Genomic DNA, 23,956 nt, shown 5'->3' on the forward strand with positions numbered 1-23,956 from the left:
CCCTCCCCCTCCACGCTTCCAAAAAGTGAACAATTGAGGCTTCCAGTTACTAAAGATACGCGCACTGCCTACCGCCTCGATCCTTTCAGCGTCATTTGTCTGTACTACTGTGCGCGCGTTGTGACTGAGCCATGAAACATTGTTGTACACTACCATCCAACCGGCGCCAGGGAGCTTTTTGAACTTGTTAAAAATACCGCTGCAATCCCAATCCCTCGGAATTTTTGCTGTTTGTAAAAGTTTCAGAAATCCGCCATCAGGTCTGGAGGGATACTGGCCAGTCCGTTAGACAAACTGCTGCTCTCCTTTCAGGCTGAAGGAAAAAGTCTCTCTCTTTCTGCTCAAAGAGCGGTTTAAGAGGACGTTTTATTTTGATTACGTCAGCAGGATTGGCCCATTCATATTTTCAAACTGATCATTGAAGTGGCCGGGCTTTAGGACCACGCGGAAACGTGCATTTGTGGTCGGGCGGACAGCTTCCCTGGGAGGACAGAAGCTGCTAAAGTGGCATTTTCAGAGCGGGGTTTCCCGTCTGGGTCTGGAGCACATGAATCGGGCATCTGAGCCGTGTCCTGCTGCTTTGGGAACACATGTCTCTCCAGCCCGTGTCCCAAGTGAACTTTGTGACAGTAACCGTGATCCTGCCTAGTCTGGGAGGGCTGAATGAGGCGAGTCACCCTCTGCCGGAAATCTCCCACGTCCTGATCTCGGCTCCCTCTATATTATGGTGCTGATCTCCCTCCTCCAGTCACATGAAACGATCGCAAAGTTATCTCACAGTCTGCACAAGATGACAAGAAGACTTGGACGCAGTGGTTTGGCAGCAAGGCTGCAAATACTTTATGTTCTGATCAACGTAACCGATGCCTTCGTAGCATCGAACGATGGTGAGATTTTTTTTAAAACAAACAATCTATATTTGTATAGAGCCCCAGAAGAATTATAACTTTTTTGTGTATTGCTTTTCCATGTATTTTATGTGCAATGCAACCCTCTTGCTACCGCGCTGTGCCCACTGCTACTAATTCACGTTAGTTGCAGCCATCCAGTGGCCGTTGCAGCATCTGGCTCCTATTTGAATTAATCAAAATACATTGGGAACAAACTTCTCTCCTGTGTACTCCATCAGCGAGACAGTTTACTTGGTATCCTGGGAGATAATGGATTCAATCGAGGTGATTCGTGCCCTGGTAACAATGAACTAGACTGGCTTTCTGCCTCTTGGTTAATTTCCAGTATCAGATTGTTAACTGTTAAGGATTTGATTGCCAGATCTAATAATTACTCTGTTCCCCAGTCTCGTCTGCATCGTTTCCAGCGCCAAGCAGTTCCAGTTTGTTACACTCTGCACTCTGGAAAACCTAATGACCATTTTTAGGTGCTAAAAGTTGGAAGTACCTTCAAACCAAATATTCTCCTTGTAACATTTGTCCAGTTAACTCATGCATAATAACAAGACCTCAGCATTTTACTTGTAAATTAACAGGATACTGAACAAAGTGGCTTTGATTGCACCTTTGAATAGAATCAGCTTTTAAATGCAATGTTCTGTGTACCTCACTAACATTCTGGTTTAGAAATATGAAACAAATACATTTAGCACTGTGTAGAACTTTACTATAGGTATCCTAGTTCATTGTTGTCATTACATCACCTCTCATCCATCTCTTCCTTACTAGTGTGACCAGCAGTGATTCAGACTTACATGTGCTAGCAACAATAGCCTGCCTCCAGACATCAGTGCCAAATGTCAGTTTTTGCCCCAAACCTCTGGCTTAATGCTCCAAGGGCAACATCCTTTTCTTATCTGTTACAGTTAGAGAAATGCTCACTGGTATTCTCCCAGTGAAAATGTATGGACTTAAAATATCTTCCAGTACTCTGTGAAATTACTGTAGGGCACATGTCTCAGCTCAACTGGTTACACAAAACGGGAGTCACTTGGTGTGTTCCTTGTGCATGACTGTAAAGTCTTCAGGTCTTCTTTTTGTTGAAATATATTCTTCATCTTTTATCAAAAGTTGGGACAAAGCATCACTGCTTCCAAGGCTGGACAGACAATAAAATATTCTGTTTATTTCTTCAGTTGGACAAATTACCTCAGAATTTACGAATTAGTTCAGCATCAAAGGCTAATTGCTTCTCCAGTTCAAGCAGTTGCAGTCATCAGCTGATTATTTTCTCTGCAATGATAGTGAATGCTGTTAGGATTTAGAATTTCCTCCACCTTTATGTCTGAATAAAATTGTTCAAATAATTCCTCTCTTCAAAGCAGAAATCTGGACTTTCACAAGCTGCATGATTCTGAATTGTTTGAACATATCCTTTTGAAGAAGGCTAGAATCCAATTAGGTGCCTTAAGGATTTTTTCAATGTCTTACGCAAGGAAATCAAAAAGGAAGAAATATTTAATTATAGACGATTGTCCAACTCCTTTGGAAACAATGTTGTCAGTTCTGTAGACAATAATAGAAACCAATGAATTATTTTTGTTTGTGAAATCCAATTTTTTTAAATTTCAATGTCAGTGAGATTAATACTCATAGAGGAAATACCATTTTTGTATGTAGTCATGGAACCTCAAAGTTCCATATCACAGACTGTTTCAAATTCTTTCCCAGACTCAGCAAACAATGAGTTTTCAACCCTTGCTGGGTTAGTATAGGAGATGCTGATATCAGGGCAAACACTCTCCTGCACAAGAATATGACAAATTCTAAAAGAAACTCACTGGAAGGTCAGTAAAAAATCTTGAATTGGTTACACAATGACATGACAGAAGCGTATGAGCTGCTGCCCTTTCTAATTCATAAATAATATGCTTTGCATCATTATAGGGAAGACAAACAAGCACTTTGAAATTCTTCAGAGAAAGAATATTATAGTTTGTATCTTGTTGTCACCACGTTTACAAAGAACGAGTACTAGTTTTCCTTCAGTCTCATTGAAGTTTGAGGATTATTTCTGAATCAGAGAATGATAGGAACATTATCATGGCACTACAGCAATTGTTTAGGAGAATATTGCCTTGCACCTTCACCAGCCACTCCAGAGCACAAATGAAGCTGACTGTCCAGTACAATATTGAAGGGGTGTTATACTGTCAATGGCATCCTCAGTTGGATGAGATGCTAAACTGAGGTTTTACCTTCCTCTTGGGTGGATGTAAAAGATTCCATGACACTATTTCAAAGAGGAGCAGGAAAGTTATATTTATGGTTTTCAGGCCAATGTTTAAATGTGACTGAGAACCAGATCAGAAAATTTTGAAATACTTGACACGTTTGGCAGCATCGCAAAACATAAACTCTGTTTTTCTCTCTCACTACAGATGCTGCCAGACTTCCTGAGTATTACTCATATTTTTTGTTTTATTTTTGTTCTCTATCCTTTGCAGTATTTTGCTTTTCTAAGAAACAGTTAACTTAGTCATAATCATATTTCTAAGGTGGGACCACACTTTGTGTATTGCAATCACAACTACAGTTTGAAAATACTTAATCAACTGCACAACATTTTAGGAAGTCTTGAGGTTTGAAAAAAAATATATAAACGCAAGTCTTGCATAATTTTTTATTTCAAAAATGTATTTTGTTCATAAAAATCATGTATTAGTACATACAAAGGTTCTAAATCATATCTGTACAGTCTTTTCAGAGAAAAAATAAACAAAACATTGGAGTTTTGACATATCTCCGAGCTTCTCAACATTTCAAAAAAATCAAAGGCATTTCCTACTTATGCAGGTAAGGATTTATGTTCATTTTGAGGCACCAACGGAATAGACCCTTGTTATATTTGGCAGAAAGTCTATAGACAGTGGTCTTTCCCCACAGCACTTCAGCGCGTCCCTCAGCACATGGTCGCATCGAATGAGCAAGTCTGAAGCACTCGGAAAGACCAACGAGTTTCAGGCAGATGAAAGGGCATCTTTCACTAAGTTGGTAGTCCACCAGGTGCAGTCAGTGTTTGTCTTGTGTGTGTCTTGGCGAACAGCCCATAGTTAAAGTCCTGCGTCACAGAACTGCTCAGAATAAATCTCGACAAAACCCATTGCATTTCTCTCCTGACGTCCTCTGCAAAAGCACATTCCGCAAGGAGGTGACTGATAGTTTCTTCAGCAGTGCAACTGCTTCAAGGCAGCCTGCAGTGTCACTCAGAAATTGAGTATTCATGAAGTATCTGACGGACAGTGCCCTTCTCACCACCAACTAAACTACATCTTGGTACCTGTTGGAAAGTACTGCTGATGAAGAATTCGACCAAACGACTTTAACAGTCTGCTCAGGGATGCCCCCGATCCACCCTCAACAAGATTCACACTCTCTCCTTTGCCCACAGAGTCTCAAGGAAGCTACGTGCTGACCACTGCCAGTTGGTCTTGTGGTCAAAGGCTTTTTCTTCACACATTTTTCCACAAGGGACAGGTGATATGGAATGGTCCAACTGCTTGGAACATTCCGCAGTGCCAAGGCCAGAGGCCAGACCCATCACAACACCGGGGGTAGGTAGAACCTTAGTACATAGTGACACTTGATTTTGCATACCAAGAAGATATGCACAGCTTGATGCAGCCACATACAAAGGTGGCAGTCAGGATGAGGGCAGCATTGGATATGTCCTTTCCCCCACTTTATTCAGAGCGTTGTATATGGTGTCACTGTGGATGCAATCTATCTTTGACCTCCAGATGAAGTGGAAGATGGCTCTGGTCTTGGTTGCTCATGAGTCTGTGCACTGACAGCAGATCTGAGCAGAAAACAGTATTTTTTTTTCCCTCCATGAACAGGGAGGCTTTGACTTGCAGGCCTCCGCTGCCTGGAATAGTCATCCCTCTGAGGTTTATTTTGGAGAGCACATCCGTTATGTAGGTGTATGATATCCTGACAAAGGTCTAGGATGGTGAAGCAGACATCCATCTGCCTGTCATACACTTAGGCTCTAAGAAATCTTCTGTTTCAGTACTGCACTGGTTTGGTGGCAGTGAATCACCGACCCACTACAGACCTGACGCGATTGGTAGAATTTTGTAATTGGTCATCAATTTCTGATTTCATCCCTCTCCGCCTGTAGTTGAGGGTGATGATACATTTCCTCATGGATTCGCACATGCTACCAGAAGCTTACTATTGTACATCTTCAGCAGGTATTAGAAAATCAAGTCCCACAGAGCTGAACATAACACAGCTGGTAAGCTGTCAGTTCTGGAAGTTTCAGTCTTCTCAAAGGACCCGAGGGCATTGGTCAGCTCATTGAGCTCACCATAATGGCTGGTCCAATCTCTCCTGCATACTGTCATGGTAGAGGACAGGAATAATTGGGAGGCCACATTGTCTATGGGCATCATGTCATACAGTCTGGCATAAAAGGATTTGCTGACCCTCAGGATGTCAGCCTGAGATGATGTTACTGAGCCATCTTCTTCCTTCAGGTTACTGATCACAGAGCTCTCCTTGTGTACCTTCTGGAAGAAGAAACACGAGCACATCTGATCTTGCTCCGTGGAATGGACCCTGAACCAGGAGATTATGTTGAAGACCTCAAAGGCAAAGATTGAAGCTTGCTGGTTCTTCACCTCTTAGAGATTCTCCTTGACATCAACACCCATTGTCTGCAGCAGGAGTAGGTTCTGCAGGCTTTTCTGGAGTTTGGACAGTTTTCTTGATATCTCTTGCCTTTTGAATATCTTTGAGGATGAAGACCCTCTTGATGTTCCCCTTGACTGTTTCCCACCAGTTCACTGGAGATTCAAAGAGGGATTTCACCATTCCCCAATCTGTGTATTCCCTTTCAAATTCCCTAATGTGTTCTGGGGTCAAAGGTTTCACATTCAGTTTCCAGATTCCCTTGATGGCTTGCTGGTTGTCCTATTGGTGACAGCTGGATATCAATAAAAGCTCATGTCTTAATGCTTGCCTTTATGTCATGCTTGTAGCACGTGATAAAATGGAACTGAAATCGGACATTAGGGATCCCATAGGGCCAGATGAAGTACTCAGTGAGATTTGTTTGGTAAGATATGATGAGAAATCTTTTTGGGCCTCATGGTACAATTCTGTCCAAAATACTCAATGCACATCTAAAATGAAGACCATAAGACCATAAGACATAGGAGTGGAAGTAAGGCCATTTGGCCCATTGAGTCCACTCCACCATTCAATCGTGGCTGATGGGCATTTCAACTCCACTTACCAGCATTTTCCCCGTAGCCCTTAATTCCTAGTGACATCAAGAATCTATCAATCTCTGCCTTGAAGACATTTAGCATCTCGGCCTCCACTGCACTCTGCGGCAATGAATTCCACAGGCCCATCATTCTCTGACTGAAGAAATGTCTCCGCACTTCTGTTCTGAATTTAACCCCTCAAATTCTAAGGCTGTGTCCAGGGATCCTAGTCTCCTCGCGTAATGGAAACAATTTCCTAGAGTCCACCCTTTCCAAGCCATGTATTAACTTGTAAGTTTCTATTAAGTCTCCCCTTAATCTTCTAAACTCCAATGAATACAATCCCAGGATCCTCAGCTGTTCCTCGTATGTTATACCAACCATTCCAGGGATCCTCCGTGTGAATCTCCGCTGGTCACGTTCCAGTGCTAGTATGTCCTTCCTGAGGTGTGGGGACTAAAACTGGGCACAGTACTCCAAATGGGGCCTAACCAGAGCTTCATAAAGTCTCAGTAGCATAACGGTGCTTTTATATTCCAACCCTCTTGAGATAAGTGACAACATTGCATTCGCTTTCTTAATCACGGACTCAACCTGCATGTTTACCTTTAGAGAATCCTCGACTAGCACTCCCAGATCCCTTTGTACTTTGGCTTTACGAATTTTCTCACCATTTAGAAAGTAGTCTATGCTTTTATTCTTTTTTCCAAAGTGCAAGACCTTGCATTTGCTCACGTTGAATTCCATCAGAAATTAAGAGTTGTAATAACCATGAAACCATTGCTGATTGTCAGGAAAACCCCATCTGGTTCACTAGTGTCCTTTAGGGAAGGAAACTGCTATCCTTACCTGGTTTGGCCTACATGTGAGTCCAGACCCACAGCAATGTGGTTGACTCTTAATTGCCTTCTGGACCATTAGGGATGGGTAATAAATGCTGGCCTAGCCAGCAATGCCCTCGTCCCATAAATGAATAAAAAAAACTTACACTAAGCCAAAAATAATAATGTACAACCCATTGTTGTGCCCCGATTTCATATTTTTGTTCCTGGAAATCTATATTTGAATCTCGTCAATAAAGGGCTGAATCTTTTGTTTTAACTCAGTGTAAGTTGTATTGAATGTGTTACAATGATTCTTGCTGCAAGGTCAGGTGAGTTTTCTCACCATACCTTACCAAACTCACCACATTAATTGGCATTTCTGACCTTATGGTGAGTACCATGTTTAATTTCCACCCATCTTACCATGTGCCATTCTTGGACCAACTTGCCACTCTCCATCAATCCCAGAATTGACCAGCAACCCTGGTGCCAGCACCATTTTTAAAAGGCTGTTGTGCCCCAGTACAAGCACTGTCAGGCTAGAGCTGCCCTTCATGAGTTCCTGACATTTGCCCTGGCCATGGCAGATAGGGAGAAATGCCCTGCTTTGTGGGCATTATCCTAGAGCCCCTGCTGATGGGGTCATACGCAGGGGTACCTTGCTCTTCCCCCAGGATGAGCAGTGGAAGCCACTACACCAAACCATGCCAGGCTGTTCTGGGGTTCCTACCCAGATTAAAGCAATCTCATCCACTTGTAGGGATACCAGGATTGTAGGTGGAAGTTCAATGACCTGCTGCATTTTACCAATATAAATGTCATGATTTTCTTTCTGAAATCTCACACTCTATCTCTGCTACTGTACCCACCTCCCTCACCAAATCCTATACTCCACCATTTTCACTCATGCTTGCACCATCTTCCTAACTACCCTCATCCACCTCAAACGGTGGTACCATTCACCCTGCATGTCCACTGCATGATCTTCTCACTCACTTGGGATGCCTCCCCACCTGCGCCGCCAACATTCATCTTCCATAAAATCTTGTTCTGTCTCATTCCAGGAGCAAAGCAGCCCACAGTAAGGCAGAAAGAGTCAGGACCAATGATGTACTGCTCATTATTCAGTTTCTCATTTCCTTATGAGCAGAGGAACCTGACTCTGACTGCCCCAAGCAGGGCCTTGACTGATATCAGAGGCTGCATTTGATTTACTGTGTCAGGGACCCTGAGCGATGAATATCTCCCTTGACTGGACTGAGACCTACTGACATCCATGTCAAGTTTCCTGACTTTATGTCTGCACTAAATTCTGTGGAATTCTAGCTCTATCTGCTTCCCTGTTGAAGAAATTTATCCAAAGTGTATGATAGTTGATTGATTTCATGTCCATTATTGTACTGCATAATAACCCAAAATTACCTCAATGCTGCTTCTCTGTTATCATTTTATTAGCATTCACATTTGCTTATAGAAACTTAATCAATTTATAACTGGTAGAAGAATACACTGTAGCTAATTAATATTAAGTAGATCATTTAATATTTAAATGCTAGAGTAGAATAATAGATTTTATTGCACAGAATGTATTAGGTACAAATTCAAAAAATGGAATACAAAATAAGAATTAAAATACTCATGAAGCACAATGAAATTTATATGCATGCAGGAGAAATATTTTTTAAAAATGAATTTGTAGCTGAATTCTTCAAATGGATTTCTCAAAATTTTAATGAGGTAGTATATGTTTATTGGTAGTGAGAAATTCAGGAATAAAGATAATAATCCCGGTGTTATTAACTTTTGATGAAGGAACTATTCTTTTACATTTCTAAGATCATAATATGCTTATCAACGTTCATAAACATATGATGTTAAGTATATAGCATTGTGAAATAAAATGTTTTACATAAGTCAGCATTTCTTACCTTTAATTCCATTTAAGATGCCCATCCAAGGAGTCTTCTCTAACTCAGATCCTTACAGAACATGTTCAAAGTTTGTCAATCAACCCCAGATGTGTTAGATGTTAAACCTAAAATACCAAAGCTGGCAAGCAAGTTGTGCATAGACGCATCACTTTTTTGAAGAGCAATAAATCATTAATATTAGAAGAGACTCACTTAAGATACAAAATAATAATTATTCTGTTCCTAACAATTTCAGTTATAGCTTTCTATACTATATATTATATGCGCTCTGCTGAAAGGCGGGTCCTTGGTTCATAGTCAAGATACTTAATTCTCAGCCATTTTAGGGCACTATTTGCTAGTGGTGACTTGCCAATGTCTTTCATTCTCAGAAGTAAGGTGAGAAGGCAGATCCCAAGATCACCTCATTTGGAATGGGAATCAAATCCATGCTGTTGGCATCTTAATAAACCATTCATTAGCCATTTGAGCTAATTGTGCTTTGTGTGTTTGTTGCTCTTAGTGAAGTAATATTCTTTATCAGTATATTCATTGCAGTTTACCTTGGAATTACAAACAATGAAAAGATTATTACAAATAAAGTAGTCCAGATGCTTGAATATTTTGTAGAGTCTTGCCATTTTACATTATTTCTGGTTAAAATGTCTTGATGTGATTGTGAAAAACCTCTATATTATCAAACATTTTGCCAAATGTTTTGGCAAAAGGAAGAATGTATTTTAAGATTCTTAAAATGTTTGTCCCACAATATCCAAACATTTCCTTGTAACTACCAAGTTTGAATTACAACAAAAAAAGTAATGTTCTTGACATGGTTTTTGGTTCATTGTGCTATCACCTGTTTGTTATTTTTTAACATTTCTGTTGTCTTCTCCTTCTGAGTCTGAGTGTACTGAGTCATTGTGGGCCCCTGGCTCCAAAGACCTAGGGTGGTATCTGGTACTTCATCCAAGTGGTCATTCTTCATGACCATATGCAAGGAATTTAGTCTTGAACCTGACGAAGAATTGACACTGAGACTAATCAACTTGTAACAAGTCAGAGAGTTTCTTTTTAAAAGCACAAAATTCTCAATCCTAACAAACCATGTGCAGGCTCAGACAAACTTTGCTTCCCACTTGTGAATGGTGGAGCTTTCTAGAACTCGTCAAGCAGTCTTGCTTGTTCCTTGCCTTTCACTGTGAGGCTGTCCTTTGTGATGATGTTCCTTGTCCACTGTGACTAAGGTTTTTGTCTTGATGTTTTATATAACATTGAGGTGAGAATCTCCACTTGCACGATCATTTCTAGTTGGTGTAGACAGATTTACACAAGGATTATATACAAGTCAGAATGGAACCATTGATGCAAAATTGAACAATCATTTGCATAAAACTGTTATTCCCTCAATGTACCTAGATTGTATCCAAAAGCTATTTTGGTATGAGGGCATCATAGTTGAGTCTAATCCTGTCCTCATCAAATATCCACACAAGCAGTTGCAACAGAAATCAGTCAGTGGCAACCAGTAGTGAAAACATGGATAGATTTTCTGTACTCTAGCCCAGGTTTACTGAAATCAGTTGCAGTGTGTGCTCATCACACATGGTTGTGATTGTTGAGCTTACCATACTAAGGACCAAAACTACAGTTTCTGGGGCTTGGAGTTTCAGCAAATCTTTCAAACCCAGGTGAAGTCAAATCAAGAAAACTTTATGACTAACCATTTGCATCCTTGCACAAGTTCAACACTCCGTTTGTAGAATCAGGGCAGAAAAAGCATTTCAATTACAGTGATCCTTTGTTGGAGCTCAAAATAGCAGGGTAAAGACGGCATTTATGCTAAAGGTGGGGGTGAGGTTAAGGAGGGTTGGAAGAAAATAGAGTATGTGGAGACACTGCTCAGAAACAAAGAGAGAAAAAAGGATAAGCAAACAAAGACATTGTTGATGATGAGCCAAGAGAGATAATCGCTCGAAAGATGCAAACGAGAAGTGTAAATGGTTGAAAGTGAGTTGGCTATGAGTGAGCAGCCTATACACAACAGGATTTAGGGGTTTGGCGAAAGGTAATGAACATGGAGAGGATGTTCATGTCCTCAAATTGTTAACCTCAGTGTTGAATTCTGAAGGCTGTAAGGTGCAAGGCAGAAGACAAGAAGTTGTTCTTCCAGCTTTTATTGAGCCTCATTGGAGCACTGCAGCAAGCCTGAGATAGAAATGTTGGCACAGGAACATGGTGGTATGCTAAAGTGGCAACTAGAAACTCAGGGTCATTTTATGGACAGGGCATATGTGTTTGCTTGGAAGATGCAATTGAGAGGTGACCGCTTTGCAGATTATCTCTCCCTTGGTTTGTCATCAGTAATCTCTTTGTTTGCCTATCCCTTTTTTTTCTCTCTCCCCCTCTCTCTCTCTGGGCACTATCTCCATGTACTCTGTTGTGTCCCAACCCTCTTCCACTCCATATCCATCATTGGCATAAAGACACAGCTATTTTGAAATATTAACAGGGCTTCTCTCTACACAGATGCTGTCAAACGTGATGTGTTTCTCCACTACCTTCTGTCTGTGTTTCAGATTTCCAGAATCCACAGTTTCCTTATTTTATTTCACACTTCCCTTGCCTGAAACAATCCTTATCCACAAAACAGTTAGTTTTACCAAGATGAAGTTGCACTCTGACTTATTTGAAGAAATGTATTAGCACAATACCAAACATAAAGTCTGCATCTATCAGTGTAAATTTCAATTTCTAAACAGAACAGAGCCAATCGTGCCTCAATGGTCTGGAGTGGAATGGTATAAAAGGTCAGCAAAAAAAAAATGTTCTAAACCAATTATTATTTCTGTTGCTGAAGGGCTGATTTGGTCTCAATTGACTGCTCCAGCTTGGGAAAATGAATTGTTGCCACTTGTACTTTTTATTTGGGAGAGGGGGGTGTTCATCACACTGTGTTTATATTCTCAAGTGTAAAAGCACTCCATGGTCACATGAATCCAGCATGTGTTACCTGACCACCAGACAATTGAGACAAAATCAGTCTTCAGCAACTGAAATAATAATTTGTTTAGAATGTTTTTTGCTGACCTTTTATACCATTCCACCCTGGACCATTGAGGCACAATTGGCCCTGTTCTGTTTAGAAATTGAAGTTTACACTGATACATGCAGACTTTATGTTTGGTAGTGTCTTAATACATTTCGTCAAATAAATTAGAGTTCAAGTTTCTCTTGGTAAAACTAACTGTAACCAACGTTTTATCAGCAGATGCTGATTGCATGCCCAGCAGAAACTCCAGACTTTGGATTTTATGGCATTGGACTATCTTGACCAACTGAGCCATTAAGCAGATCCAATTTTAAAATGTTATTTAAGTCACGTTTTAATCTATGTAATGGCTCATAGCGAATTCACAATCCCCTAAAATTCCCTTTGAAACCATGTCCAGCTGAAGCTGATTTAAATCTATAAAAGGCTCCAGTTTACATGAACATTTGATGTTTTCAGGTTTTACTTCAGGCACAAATCTAAGGCAGGAAATGAAATGCAAAAATATGTGTTGAAAATGCTTGTGCTTATCTTATCCCTCGCGTGGCAGCTTGGCACAGCTGATAATGCTGTCCTCTAAATCTGAAGGTTGTAGGTTAAAATTCCACTCCAAATTTTGAAAATGTGCAGTCAGTTGAAGGAGTTGTTACATTGTCGTGTGTGTCACCCTTTGGGTGAGATATTGAATACTGCCCCATTTGCTTGTTCAGCCAGATATGAAAAGAAAATCCAGAATACCATTTGAAGAAGAGCAAGAAGTTGTTCTGGTACAAAAACAGAAAATATTGAAAGAACAGGCAGTATATACTGTAGGGAGATAAGAGAGTTAAATGTTTTTTCTTGATGTCATTTAAGATTTCTCACATCTCCAGAATTTTGCATTTGTATTAAAACTCTCCTGGCTTTCTTTAACAAAGATGGATTAACTGATTCTTCATCTCTTTTGCTGTTTGCGATCCTGCTATATGCTAATTGCTTGTCACGTTTCTTCAATGATAACGGTATTCACAAGTCATTATTTTTCAGCAATTTGTTGAAGGTACTATTTAATGCAATTTCTTTTTCCTGAGTTCAATATGCTTGCATTTATAAACCACTTTCCATCGTGTTGAAATGTCTGAGACCACAGTGAGTGATATTTGAAGAACATTCTTGTAAACACCAGACTAACTGTGCTAGATAGCTGCAAGAATTTACACTTGTGAACTCCAATCCCTTCTTCTGATCAAATCTTGTTAGTTTTATAAATTATATACAGTACACAATTCTTTTCCTGGTAAACATTTACAATAAATTGTCTTATCTGTTTCACAGTCTTCAACAGTTCCTTCTTGTAGTGGGCTCCAAATTTCACAACCATTTAGTGATCCAGGCATTTTTGGGGGGAAGGGTTAAAGATAAACCTGCAACTGATGTCCAAACATTTTAAATCCACATATTTCTATTCAGTAGAAAGATAAAGCTTTGACATATCAGGAGTCTGTCTGACCTTCCAAAGTAGGAAGCTTAGATAGTTGGTTTCTTAGATAATCTATACCATCGCCAAATATAACCTGAAAAGGAACATGCAGATCATGGGGGTGGGGTGGTGAAAAGAATTTATTTTCTGTGGACAACTTGCAATGCCATTAAAATTATCTTAAAATAACACTTCCAAAATGTCTTTATGAATTTAAAGCTTGAAAACGTAATCTAATTCAAATAACTTTAACCAAACAGAAATTCTTATTTCACGTTTGCTAATCTGATAATTAACAGAACTAATAATAAAACTTAACCCATTACTACAATTCCTATGCAACATCTAAATGATAAAATGCAAATGCCCACAAAGCACACATAAATAAATTGGTACAAACCAAAATGATGATGCCTTAACTAGAAGATATTATCTGAACATTTAAGTACTGTATGCTTGTTTATATTTAAAGTGATTGAAATACATGTAGCTGTGAAAAATAATGGGAGACAGTTTCTTAATGGTTAGTTTCATGGCTACCCTCAAGTCTTTTCAATGCAGAAAACATCAGCAGTGTTCCACTGCAAATTTAGAAACAGTTTTAAATTGACATACACTGTGTATATCATATTTTCAAATTACATTTACACTTTGAATGTTTGTGACAAGAAGAGAATGTAATAATTATCAATAATGGTAATTCATTTCAGAAAGAAGAAACAATACACTAGATTGTTTTGAATAGGTCTGGTTTGATTCAACCTGTCAAATTGTCTCTTAATGTGGTTTGGAACCATAACTGTTGTACATAGATGAAGTAAGTACTTTGCTTATAGCTATAACATCCATTTAGGGATCGGTGCTGGACAACTGGATTATGATGGGAAGTGATGACAGCAGCGCAAGTTCAATTGCTGCACTGGCTGAGGTTACCATGAAGGACTTTCCTTCTCAACCTTGCCTCTCGCCTGAGGTGCAGTGACCCTCGGGTAAAACCACCAGTTGTATCTCTGTAATGAGGGAGCAGCATAACTTTACCTTTACTTAATATTCATTAAGAATTGGTGAAATAAGATGGCCAAACAGGTGGTTTTAAAGGTGCAGGTATCCCATTGGGGATTAGTTGCTCAGTTGGCAGCATTGTGGTATGCTAATTACACATTGGGTTTTCTGTACTTCGCTTGTGTATTCTAACAAATTATTGAAGTAAACTTAAGTTTCTTGTACATCTTGATTTCAGACATAGTAAATTTGGTTAATTTACTTCATGGATTGGAACAATTTATTTATTGTCAATGGAATTTGACTATTGCTAGAGCAATCCAAGGTCATAAAGTAATATCTGCAATGAAGTCTTTAGGTATATTGCTGTTATAAACAGTTACAACATGGAGAGTTGCTTTCAATTAAGGATTGGCAACCAGCTGTGTTTAGTGTCAGGTGAGTATCTACTTATAAATTCTGCTACGTATATTCAACCTAGTTAAGAGGCAAAATATAGTTTTTGTTGTTTCCCAAAGTTTTTTAGGAGTTTAGAGAAAATACGTGACATAAACGTATTAATTGCATTCACTTCTGTAAATCTCATGTAATGCAATTTTCTATTCTCACCTCCATAATGAATTGGATACACATCCAAATTTGCACCTGCAACAATGCTGTTGTGCTGGTATGTGCAATTAGGTGTAAATAACATTAGAATCTTTCTAAAATCTGCCACTTGCCATTCTGATATGAATATAATAGCACAAAAAAAGCCAATTTCAACAAAGAGTTCCAATAATAAGTGAGGACAGTCAAGCCCAACCTAAAATCCAAACTTGAAAACAAGTCTTTGTTGTCATTGGCAGAATTCTTCCACCTGTGGAAGATGTTGGTGATGTGCAGCAAATCCAGTTGTTGAGAATGGTTAACTTCATATAGTGCACTTTTGCTGATAACTGAAGAGATTAATCCATCAGAGGCACATTCTACCACAAATCCCCGTATGAAGTGATTATTGGGTGTTGTTGTGAGTTGACATTTTTAGTGTTGATGTTTCTTGGCAAGCTGTGCAGACACTGATTTTCATGGTGATGTGCATATATTGGTGAATTGATGAATTATAACTAGGATCATTAGATAATAATATGAAGTAGAAATTCAACAGCAGTTGATGCTTTTAGTCATAATGTGCTCTCATAGCCAGAAATTATATCACAAACACCATTATTAAATTGTAGATTATTGTAGTACAACGCATGAGACCAACAGCACCATTTTATAAGGCCATAATATATAGGAGGTGAATTAGGCCATTCAGCCCTTTGAGTCTGATCCACTATTCAATCATGGTTGATATGTTTCTCACCCCCTTTCTCTTGCCTTCTCCCCATAACCCTTGATCCCCTTATTCACTGTACATACAAGCATAAATACTTTGGAACAGAAAACTGTAAGTCAGAACAGGAGCACCCCACTCCAAATCTGCTTTGCCATAGAATATTATCATGGCTGATCACCTGACTAAAGGAGTAATAAAACCATTGAGGTTGTGGCCTATATGGGCAAGTCTTTGTTGAATGAAGGCAATTATTATTTCTTAATATATTAGAAACTAAATCAATAGGTAACGTTATATGATATGGCTACGGAGGAAAGCCGTTGGATCCTTATATCAGTCCAATTACATGATTATATTTAGTTTGCGTGACTGGAATAGGCAATATAACTGAGAGTTAAATATATGAAAGCAAGTTAATAGGAAAGTTGTGTAGAGCTAAAATTGAAACATTATCTTAAAAACAAGAAAACAACAATTGGTGAATTTAATCATTTTCCACATAACTCAGCTTGTTTGCATTTCAGTCATTTTGCAAGTTGAGTGGTTGCATGATATAGAGATGGTGGATGAACTTCAGCTAGTAAAGCTTTGAAAACCAGTTATAATTTTGGATAATTTGTTTACCCAAGGAAGTAATACTTAATACTTATAATGGCACTCCAATTTTAATCATTTCAATGTAAGTAGTCCTTCTTTCTGCTGTCAAGGCCCTACACTATTTGTCTACCCTCCCTAATCCTTCTCCATTCCCATATCCTCCTTTCAGGTGTTTCTTCTCATATCTCCATACGTGGCCTGGTGTCAAATTGTTTTTAATAATGCCAGTGAAGTGCCTTGAAAAGTTTAATTGATTTAAAAGTGCCACATCAATGCAAGTTGTTGTCATCTTGGCCAACGTTTATTGCTTAAATGACATCAGTAATTCAGATAGTTTAATAACTTATCTCATTGTTGTTTGAGAATAAAATGGCTGTCATGTTTTCTGACATTGTGAAAATAGCATTTGGTTGTGTCATGAGTACTGACAGTGCTTGGAGTGAGTGTCATTTCTGCATTGACACCATTATATTTATAGTGGACATTCTGTGAGTGGTAACTATTTTTGCAATTGGTACAGACGGATAGTGTTGGCTCAAGGCTGACTGTGAATTTTTTAACCTTCTCTGGGCTCTCTTTCCCACCATCTGTCTGTTTTCCCCAGAAACCCCTGATTCATTGCTTCCAAGTATTCCAGTCAGCATTGAGGACTTGAGTTTGGTAGAATGAGAGTGGGCTCTGATCGAAACGTACAAATAGTGGGCGGCACGGTGGCACAGTGGTTAGCACTGCTGTCTCACAGCACCTGAGACCCGGGTTCAATTCCCGACTAAGGCGACTGACTGTGTGGAGTTTGCACGTTCTCCCCGTGTCTGCGTGGGTTTCCTCCGGGTGCTCCGGTTTCCTCCCACAGTCCAAAGATGTGCGGGTCAGGTGAATTGGCCATGCTAAATTGCCCATAGTGTTAGGTAAGGGGTAAATGTAGGGGTATGGGTGGGTTGCGCTTCGGCGGGTTGGTGTGGACTTGTTGGCCCGAAGGGCCTGTTTCCACACTGTAAGTAATCTAAGTAATCTAATCTAATGCATAAGAATAATGAGAGGTCATGATAGAGTGGAATGTAGAAGCTGTTTCCATTCGTAGGAGAGACTAGGACCTGAGAGCACAGCCCCAGAGTGAAGGAACAACACTTTAGAACTGAGATGAGGAGGAATTTCTTCAGCTAGAAGGTGGTAAATCTGCGGAACTCATTGCTGCAGAAGGATGTGGAGGCTAAGTCTTTGAGTATTTCAAACAGAGATAGATAAGTTCTTGATTAGTAAGGGATCAAAGATTATGGAGATGGGCCAAATAGCCCAATTCATTTCTTATATCTTATGAATTTCCCATGCACCAACTCTGATCCCAGTAAACATGAAGTCTTGCATGCAACCAACCTTGCATCACAGATGTGGGAAAACAGTTGACCTCATGTTGGTAGCAAGCTCAATAGAGCTGGTGTTTGGCAAATTGGCTGTCATCTATTCAACATCCATGATGTAGCCAACAGAGCACCACTGAATCAAGAAGGCAAACATGCTGGGGATTCCTGCATGATGACATACTTCTGTATTTGCCACAGAGTCTTGCAAGGCAAGGCCCAATAATGGTCTGAGGAACAGGAGATAGAAACTGTTGAGCCTCTTTTCTCAGTTTGCATAAGGCCTTACTGATACAATCTGGTGAATTTAACATAAAAGTATCTGGTTTAGTGTGGGAAGAGTGAAAAGGCTTTGCAGTGGGATGTATCAGGCCCTCAGGAAGTTTATGCCAAATCAAACACATAACTTTTTTTTTGCATTTAGATTGCTGGGCCTGGGAAGTGCTCCCTTTTCTCCGGAAGGCAGAAGTAGGACCCAACATGTCTATCATCTGCCTTTGCCCCTCATACTCTGCAGGTAGTTCCTGCATCCTGTTTACACTCAGCACCATTAACTGGGCAAGGAAATTACCTCAACACTAATTAAGGTATTTACATTTTGAAATAGCATCAGGTTTTTCACTATTGTTTAAAATACATCCCAATAGCGAAAAAGACTTCACTGTTAAATATAATTTAAATTTGGTAGAAGGCATGCATAAGAAGATTCTTAAATAAAGAATGTAACTAAGCCAACCAGTTCTGTAAAAGATGACTGTTTTAAGACTATAGCATGAAAAGTGTAATATCTCTGTACATGTACACACACATGGAATCAAAAAAAGGTAGTGTAAAAGGGAAGACGCTGTGTTGAAATTATAGAAAAATGTAAATTTTTCCCTGTTGATCAATAGAACAGAGGGCATAATCTCAGAGTATCATACCATAGAATCCCTATACGGTGTGGAAACAGGGCATTTGGCCCAAAAGGTCCAGAGAGTAACCCACCCAGACCTATTCCCCTACTATACATTTCTCCTGACTAATACACCTAACCTACACATTCCTGAACACTATAGTCAATTTAGCATGGCCAATTCACCTAACCTGCATATCTTTGGACTGTGGGAGGAAACCCATGCAGACACAGGGTGAATGCGCAAAACTCCACACAGACAATTGCCTGAGGCTGGAATTGAACCTGGGTCCCTAGCGTTGTGAGGCAACAGTACCAACCGCTGTGCCAACCCTAAAGAAGTGCCAATTTAATACTGAGATGAGGATGAATTTCTTCTCTCAGAGTGGCTTTGGAGCTCCTTGCCACAGACAGCCATGGAGCAGATTCCTTGTGTATATTTAAGGCTGAGGAAGGTAGACATTTGATCATTCGGAAAATCAAGGGTTACGAGGATTGGCAGGAAAATGGCTGTGAGGAATGCCGTATCAGCCATGATCCTATTGAATAGTACAGTAGACTCATGGGGCTGAATGGCGTACTCCTGTTCTTATTTCTAATGGTCTGTGGTGTCACAGGGGATCACTTTGTTTGTATGAAGTACTTCTTTTTCTCATCTCTATTTTAAGATACAATCACTTATGATTCAGTTTGGATTGTTTAATTTGAAGAGAGGATGGCATTCTAATAATAGGGGCATAATATTGAAGGTGAACAAATTAATTATTTAGAATGTCCTTGTCATGCAGTTTTCAAGAAGAGAATTAACAGAAGTACAAACAGTTAAATCATCTTGTATACGCTACAATTGTGAATTATTGGAAATCAATTACATAGACGTAGGGCCTTATTATTCAGTCTGAGAGCAATGAGGTTAGGACCACTGTGCTTGGGAAGAACACATACCTACAGGGCATAAAACTGATCACAATGTCTCAAGGCAAGGTCAGTTTCTTCAAATTAATATCCATTGTTCCTTGTAATGCTTGAAATATCAAAACCAATGCCTGGGGATAATTGAGGGCTGAAAATCCTTTAAAGGTCCTTTAAAGGAAAGCAACATAAAATTTTTGGAATGTAAAATGATCTTTGTGTTCAAAATAAAATATAAATTAGTAAGCTACCTGGCTGTGCATGAAAGAACCTAACATATGTTTGGAAATAAATCAGCAGGTAGTAAGTGGAATTTTACACTAGGAATCCATTGTCTGAATCAAGACAAACATTATCCCATATCAACTCTTAGAACAACTATTTGAAACAACATTGAACATCCATGGCAATCATCAGGCAACAAAGATCTGCTACCGAGTTTTCCCTTGTTTACATAAAATTCAGGACCTTAGCTTTGAGCACAGTTCATTTGTACATTAGTGCATTGGGCAGTAAATAGAGAAATCAACAATACAGGGTGGTTTAGCACCACCATCATCATGGCTCGCATTATTGGCCTCATGGAGCTGTGGTAACAGTATTAAGTGCTGTTTAACAGAGTTAAAAATCTATCGTTTATTAAAAGCCCTAGAATGCAATGTCCGAGACAGCTATTATTTTTCAGAATTCATACTTTGCATTGCTACTGTTTCACATTTTGAGTTTCTACTTGCACGAGTTCACAATGTTTCCTATATACTATTTTTTTATATGTCATACCTTATAAAATTTATATTCATTCCTCAACTGTTAACAACAGTGATTCCATGGGGCAGAATATAATTCCAAGTTGTTGATAGTGTAGAGATGAAACTTGTTTTCATGTAAAGTGTCTCGTAACCATGGTACCCAGTAAATATAACACAATTTATCCCTTCTGTAAGCTGTATCCCAGCAACCAAAAGGAACCTGAGCATTGCAGGAAAAATTGGATGCCATAGAGTTTGTTCTTTTGAAAATTAGTTAATACCAAGTCTGGGCAATAATCTTCCCTGGAACTGTCCAGGGTACCAGACAGATCTTAGCCACATCAAATATGCCAATCAGGATCTGTAAATCTATTATAAACCCTTGTACAAAATTGATTATAAACCACACATACTTCACACAGCTTTTCTAGTTCAACAACAACATCACCAGTGGTTTTTAAACAAACTGTTGGAAGTCATTTACAAAAAAGTAACTGACTTTTTATTAACTTAATGCTTATGCGGAGGTAACAGGAATGTTTTGTGGTGCTTGCGGTAGTGTCCATGCCTCAGAGGCTGACGCTATCAATTTCCATCACACCGAGAACTTAATGGCCATAATACTATTGTGTATCATGTGGCCAAACAGAATGATTTCCAACCTGTAATTTTTTTCCGTTTTGCCTGAAGAATACGAGAGTTTCTTGGATTGCCATGCTGCAGAAGTATTGGCAAACTACTGCAGTACTTTTGCAAGCATAATCATGGACGAGCATAAACACTATGGAAGTCCAGCATGGTACCTGAAGAAACAGAGAGAAAGGGAGAGAGAGAAAAAGAGCAAATGTGCTCATATTCATTCCACAAAACTACTGCTGATCTAAGCCCTCTGACCCCAACTCACTTTCCCCCTTGCCTGTATACTTGCTCAGTGTTGCTGCCAGTGAGTTTCTTGAGTCTCTGCATCAGGAGCGGTAAGATGTCTAATTGGTGTCTGCAACTTAATGCCTTTATGCAGGTGAGGCACGAAATCCAATTTGCACTAAACCTTGTGTACGGATATACATTTTAGTCGACCAGCAATAATTTCTGAGATCGTTTGCCTCCTGTGGGGTCTTCTGAGGCAAAACAGACTACAATTGTGGATGGGCTGCTAATAATTCTCCATCCATTGCCCTAATAAGTCAAAACGTTGCACACAAAATGCATGTGTTTTTCTGATTTGTTACTTGTTAAGTTCTGGGCTTTATTGGAAGGAGTGAAGATTCAAGTATCCATTGATTTTTTTGACAAGTTTTCCATTTAAAAACATACTGTCATTTTAATTGGAGATTATTGATATTCCAGAAAGTCAGTTAATGAAGGACAGAACTGGAACTAATCTTCAGAAACTTTTCTAAGTGTTTATTTACATGTCAGAAGTTTACACCTCCGAATGAAACAACCCAGCAACCTGAGAAGTCCCACACAATCAAGGATAAAACAGCTCACTTGGCTGCAACTCTATCCACTAACTTCAGCATTCATTCTCTCCACATGTGCACAGTGCATTACTGCGTACCATATGCAAAAGGCATTGCAGTAACTCACTAAATTTCTTTGACAGCATCTTCCAAAGATACAACCTCTATCAGCTAGAAGGACAAGGGCAGCAGATTTATTACCACCAACTTCAAGTTCCCCACCAAGTCACACATTATCTTGATTCAGAAACACATTGCTGTTCCTTCCCTGACAATGGAATCAAAATCCTGGAATTCCCTTTATAATAGGATTATTGATTTTACTTGCACTGAATAGAAGACAAAGGCTCTCAGGGACAATTAACAACGTGGCTCAGTCAGTGGCACTTAGTTCCCATGGAAGATTTTTTTAAAAAATGTAATTGCAGCGTTTGTCTATTTACAAGCATCACCATCTGAATTTGTATGCAATAGAAAATTGTTACCTTTATGTAAATGCTTTCTGCAGTATCACTGAGTTTGCTTTGTCTTCACTTTTCCCTCAAGAGTAAGAATGGAAAAGAAAACATATTTGACAATCCGTTTGTCAATTAAACCTTTCTTTTGCCAGGATCCTCTCTGCCTCTTCATTCTCCTTCTGCTTAACCTGCTTGTCAAGCCTTCTTTGCATCTGCTCTTTCTTCTTTCAGTTAAACTTGAGTGATGGAGCAGTTTACATCTTGGCCTAAGATACTTGATCATTTTTCACCTTGATGACCTCTGTCCCCTCCTTCAGATGCCTTGTGAAAACCTATCTTTTCAAAATTTGGAGATGCCGGTGTTGTACTGGGGTGTACAAAGTTAAAAATCACACAACACCAGGTTATAGTCCAACAGGTTTAATTGGAAGCACATTAGCTTTTGGAGCGTCACTCCTTCATTAGGTGGTAGTGGAGGGCTCAATCCTAACACAGAATTTATAGCAAAAATTTACAGTGTGATGTAACTGAAGTTATACATTGAAAAATTGATTGTCTGTTAAGCCTTTCATCTGATAGAATATCATGATAGTTTCACTTCTTTCATGTAGGAGAAAGTGAGTACTGTAGATGCTGGAGATCAGAGCTGAAAATGTGTTGCTGGAAAAGCGCAGCAGGTCAGGCAGAATCCAAAGAGCAGGAGAATCGATGTTTCGGGCATGAACCCTTCTTCAGGAACACATTTTCAGCTCACTTCTTTCACGTGCAAATCAGAAAACCTTTTCTTAAAAAGTTGCCTTCTCAGGTTAGCTGTTAACAATGGTGATAGCTAGACTATATGTTGAAGGTGTTAGCCCCCTGTGTTCTCTGTCTATGCCATGATGTTTAGATTGATTCTAATCTAAAAAGTGAGATAACAGAGTTTTACATGAATTCGTGCTGTTCTTGAGCTCAGAGTTCCACATGAATGCATGCAGTTTTTGAGTAAAGTATAATGTAACCCTGCAAGTACAAATTCACCCAACAAAATATATGTGTGCATGTGGGTCGTTGTCTGTCTATGTGTGTGTGTCTGTCTGGGTTGGGGGTTGTGAGTGTGAGAAAGTGTGTGAGTGTGTGTGTGTGTGTGTGTGTAGTGAGTGCAGAGTGTCTTACGTCTGTGAGGGGATGCATGTGGGAGTGTGTGTCTATAAGGGTGTGTGTGGGTGTCTGTGTGCTCATCTGTGTATATGTGTCAATGTGTGTGTAGGAGTGCCTGTGTGTGTGTGAGTTGTAGGATGATGTGTGTGTATAGTGCAATGGTGGTCACCTGTAATGTGACATGAACCCAACGTCCCGGTTGAGGCCCTCCCTATGGGTACTGAACTTTGCTATCAGCCTCTGCTCGGCCACATTTCTCTGCTGCCTGTCCCGAAGTCCACCTTGGAGGATGGTCACCCGAAAGTCCGAAGCTGAGTGTCCTGGACCACTGAAGTGTTTCCCAATGGGAGAGAACAGTCCTGTCTGTTGATTGTTGTGCAGTGCCCATTCATCCATTGCCGTAGTCTTTGCTCGGTTTCCCCAATGTACCATGCCTCCGGGCATCCTTGCCTGCAATGTATAAGATAGACAACATTGGCTGAGTCACATGAGTACCTGCCATGTACAAGGTGGGAGGTGTTCCCAAGCGTAATAGTGATACCACTATTACGAATGGGAACACCTCCCACCCTGTACATGACAGGTACTCATGTGACTCAGCCAACGTTGTCTATCTTATACATTGCAGGCAAGGATGCCCGGAGGCATGG

The 23,956-nt window shown here is 39.7% G+C and overlaps 1 protein-coding gene across 6 annotated transcripts in view; it reads left to right on the top strand.

Annotated features, from left to right (window-relative positions):
* Positions 1-306: 306 nt before the first annotated feature.
* LOC132826253 (disintegrin and metalloproteinase domain-containing protein 12-like) overlaps positions 307-23,956 on the top strand; it is a 350,675-nt gene continuing 327,025 nt past the window's right edge. For 3 of the 6 annotated variants that reach the window (XM_060841975.1, XM_060841977.1, XM_060841981.1), the window contains exon 1: positions 309-887. In XM_060841975.1, coding sequence (XP_060697958.1) covers positions 725-887 — 163 coding nt within the window. In that variant the 5' untranslated portion in view covers positions 309-724. Of the gene's footprint in view, positions 888-23,956 lie in introns of all 6 variants that reach the window. The other 3 variants (XM_060841979.1, XM_060841976.1, XM_060841980.1) reach the window with 2 other exon arrangements.

This window comes from Hemiscyllium ocellatum, chromosome 22 (genome assembly GCF_020745735.1).
Source record: "Hemiscyllium ocellatum isolate sHemOce1 chromosome 22, sHemOce1.pat.X.cur, whole genome shotgun sequence".
Taxonomy (NCBI): Eukaryota; Metazoa; Chordata; class Chondrichthyes; order Orectolobiformes; family Hemiscylliidae; genus Hemiscyllium; species Hemiscyllium ocellatum.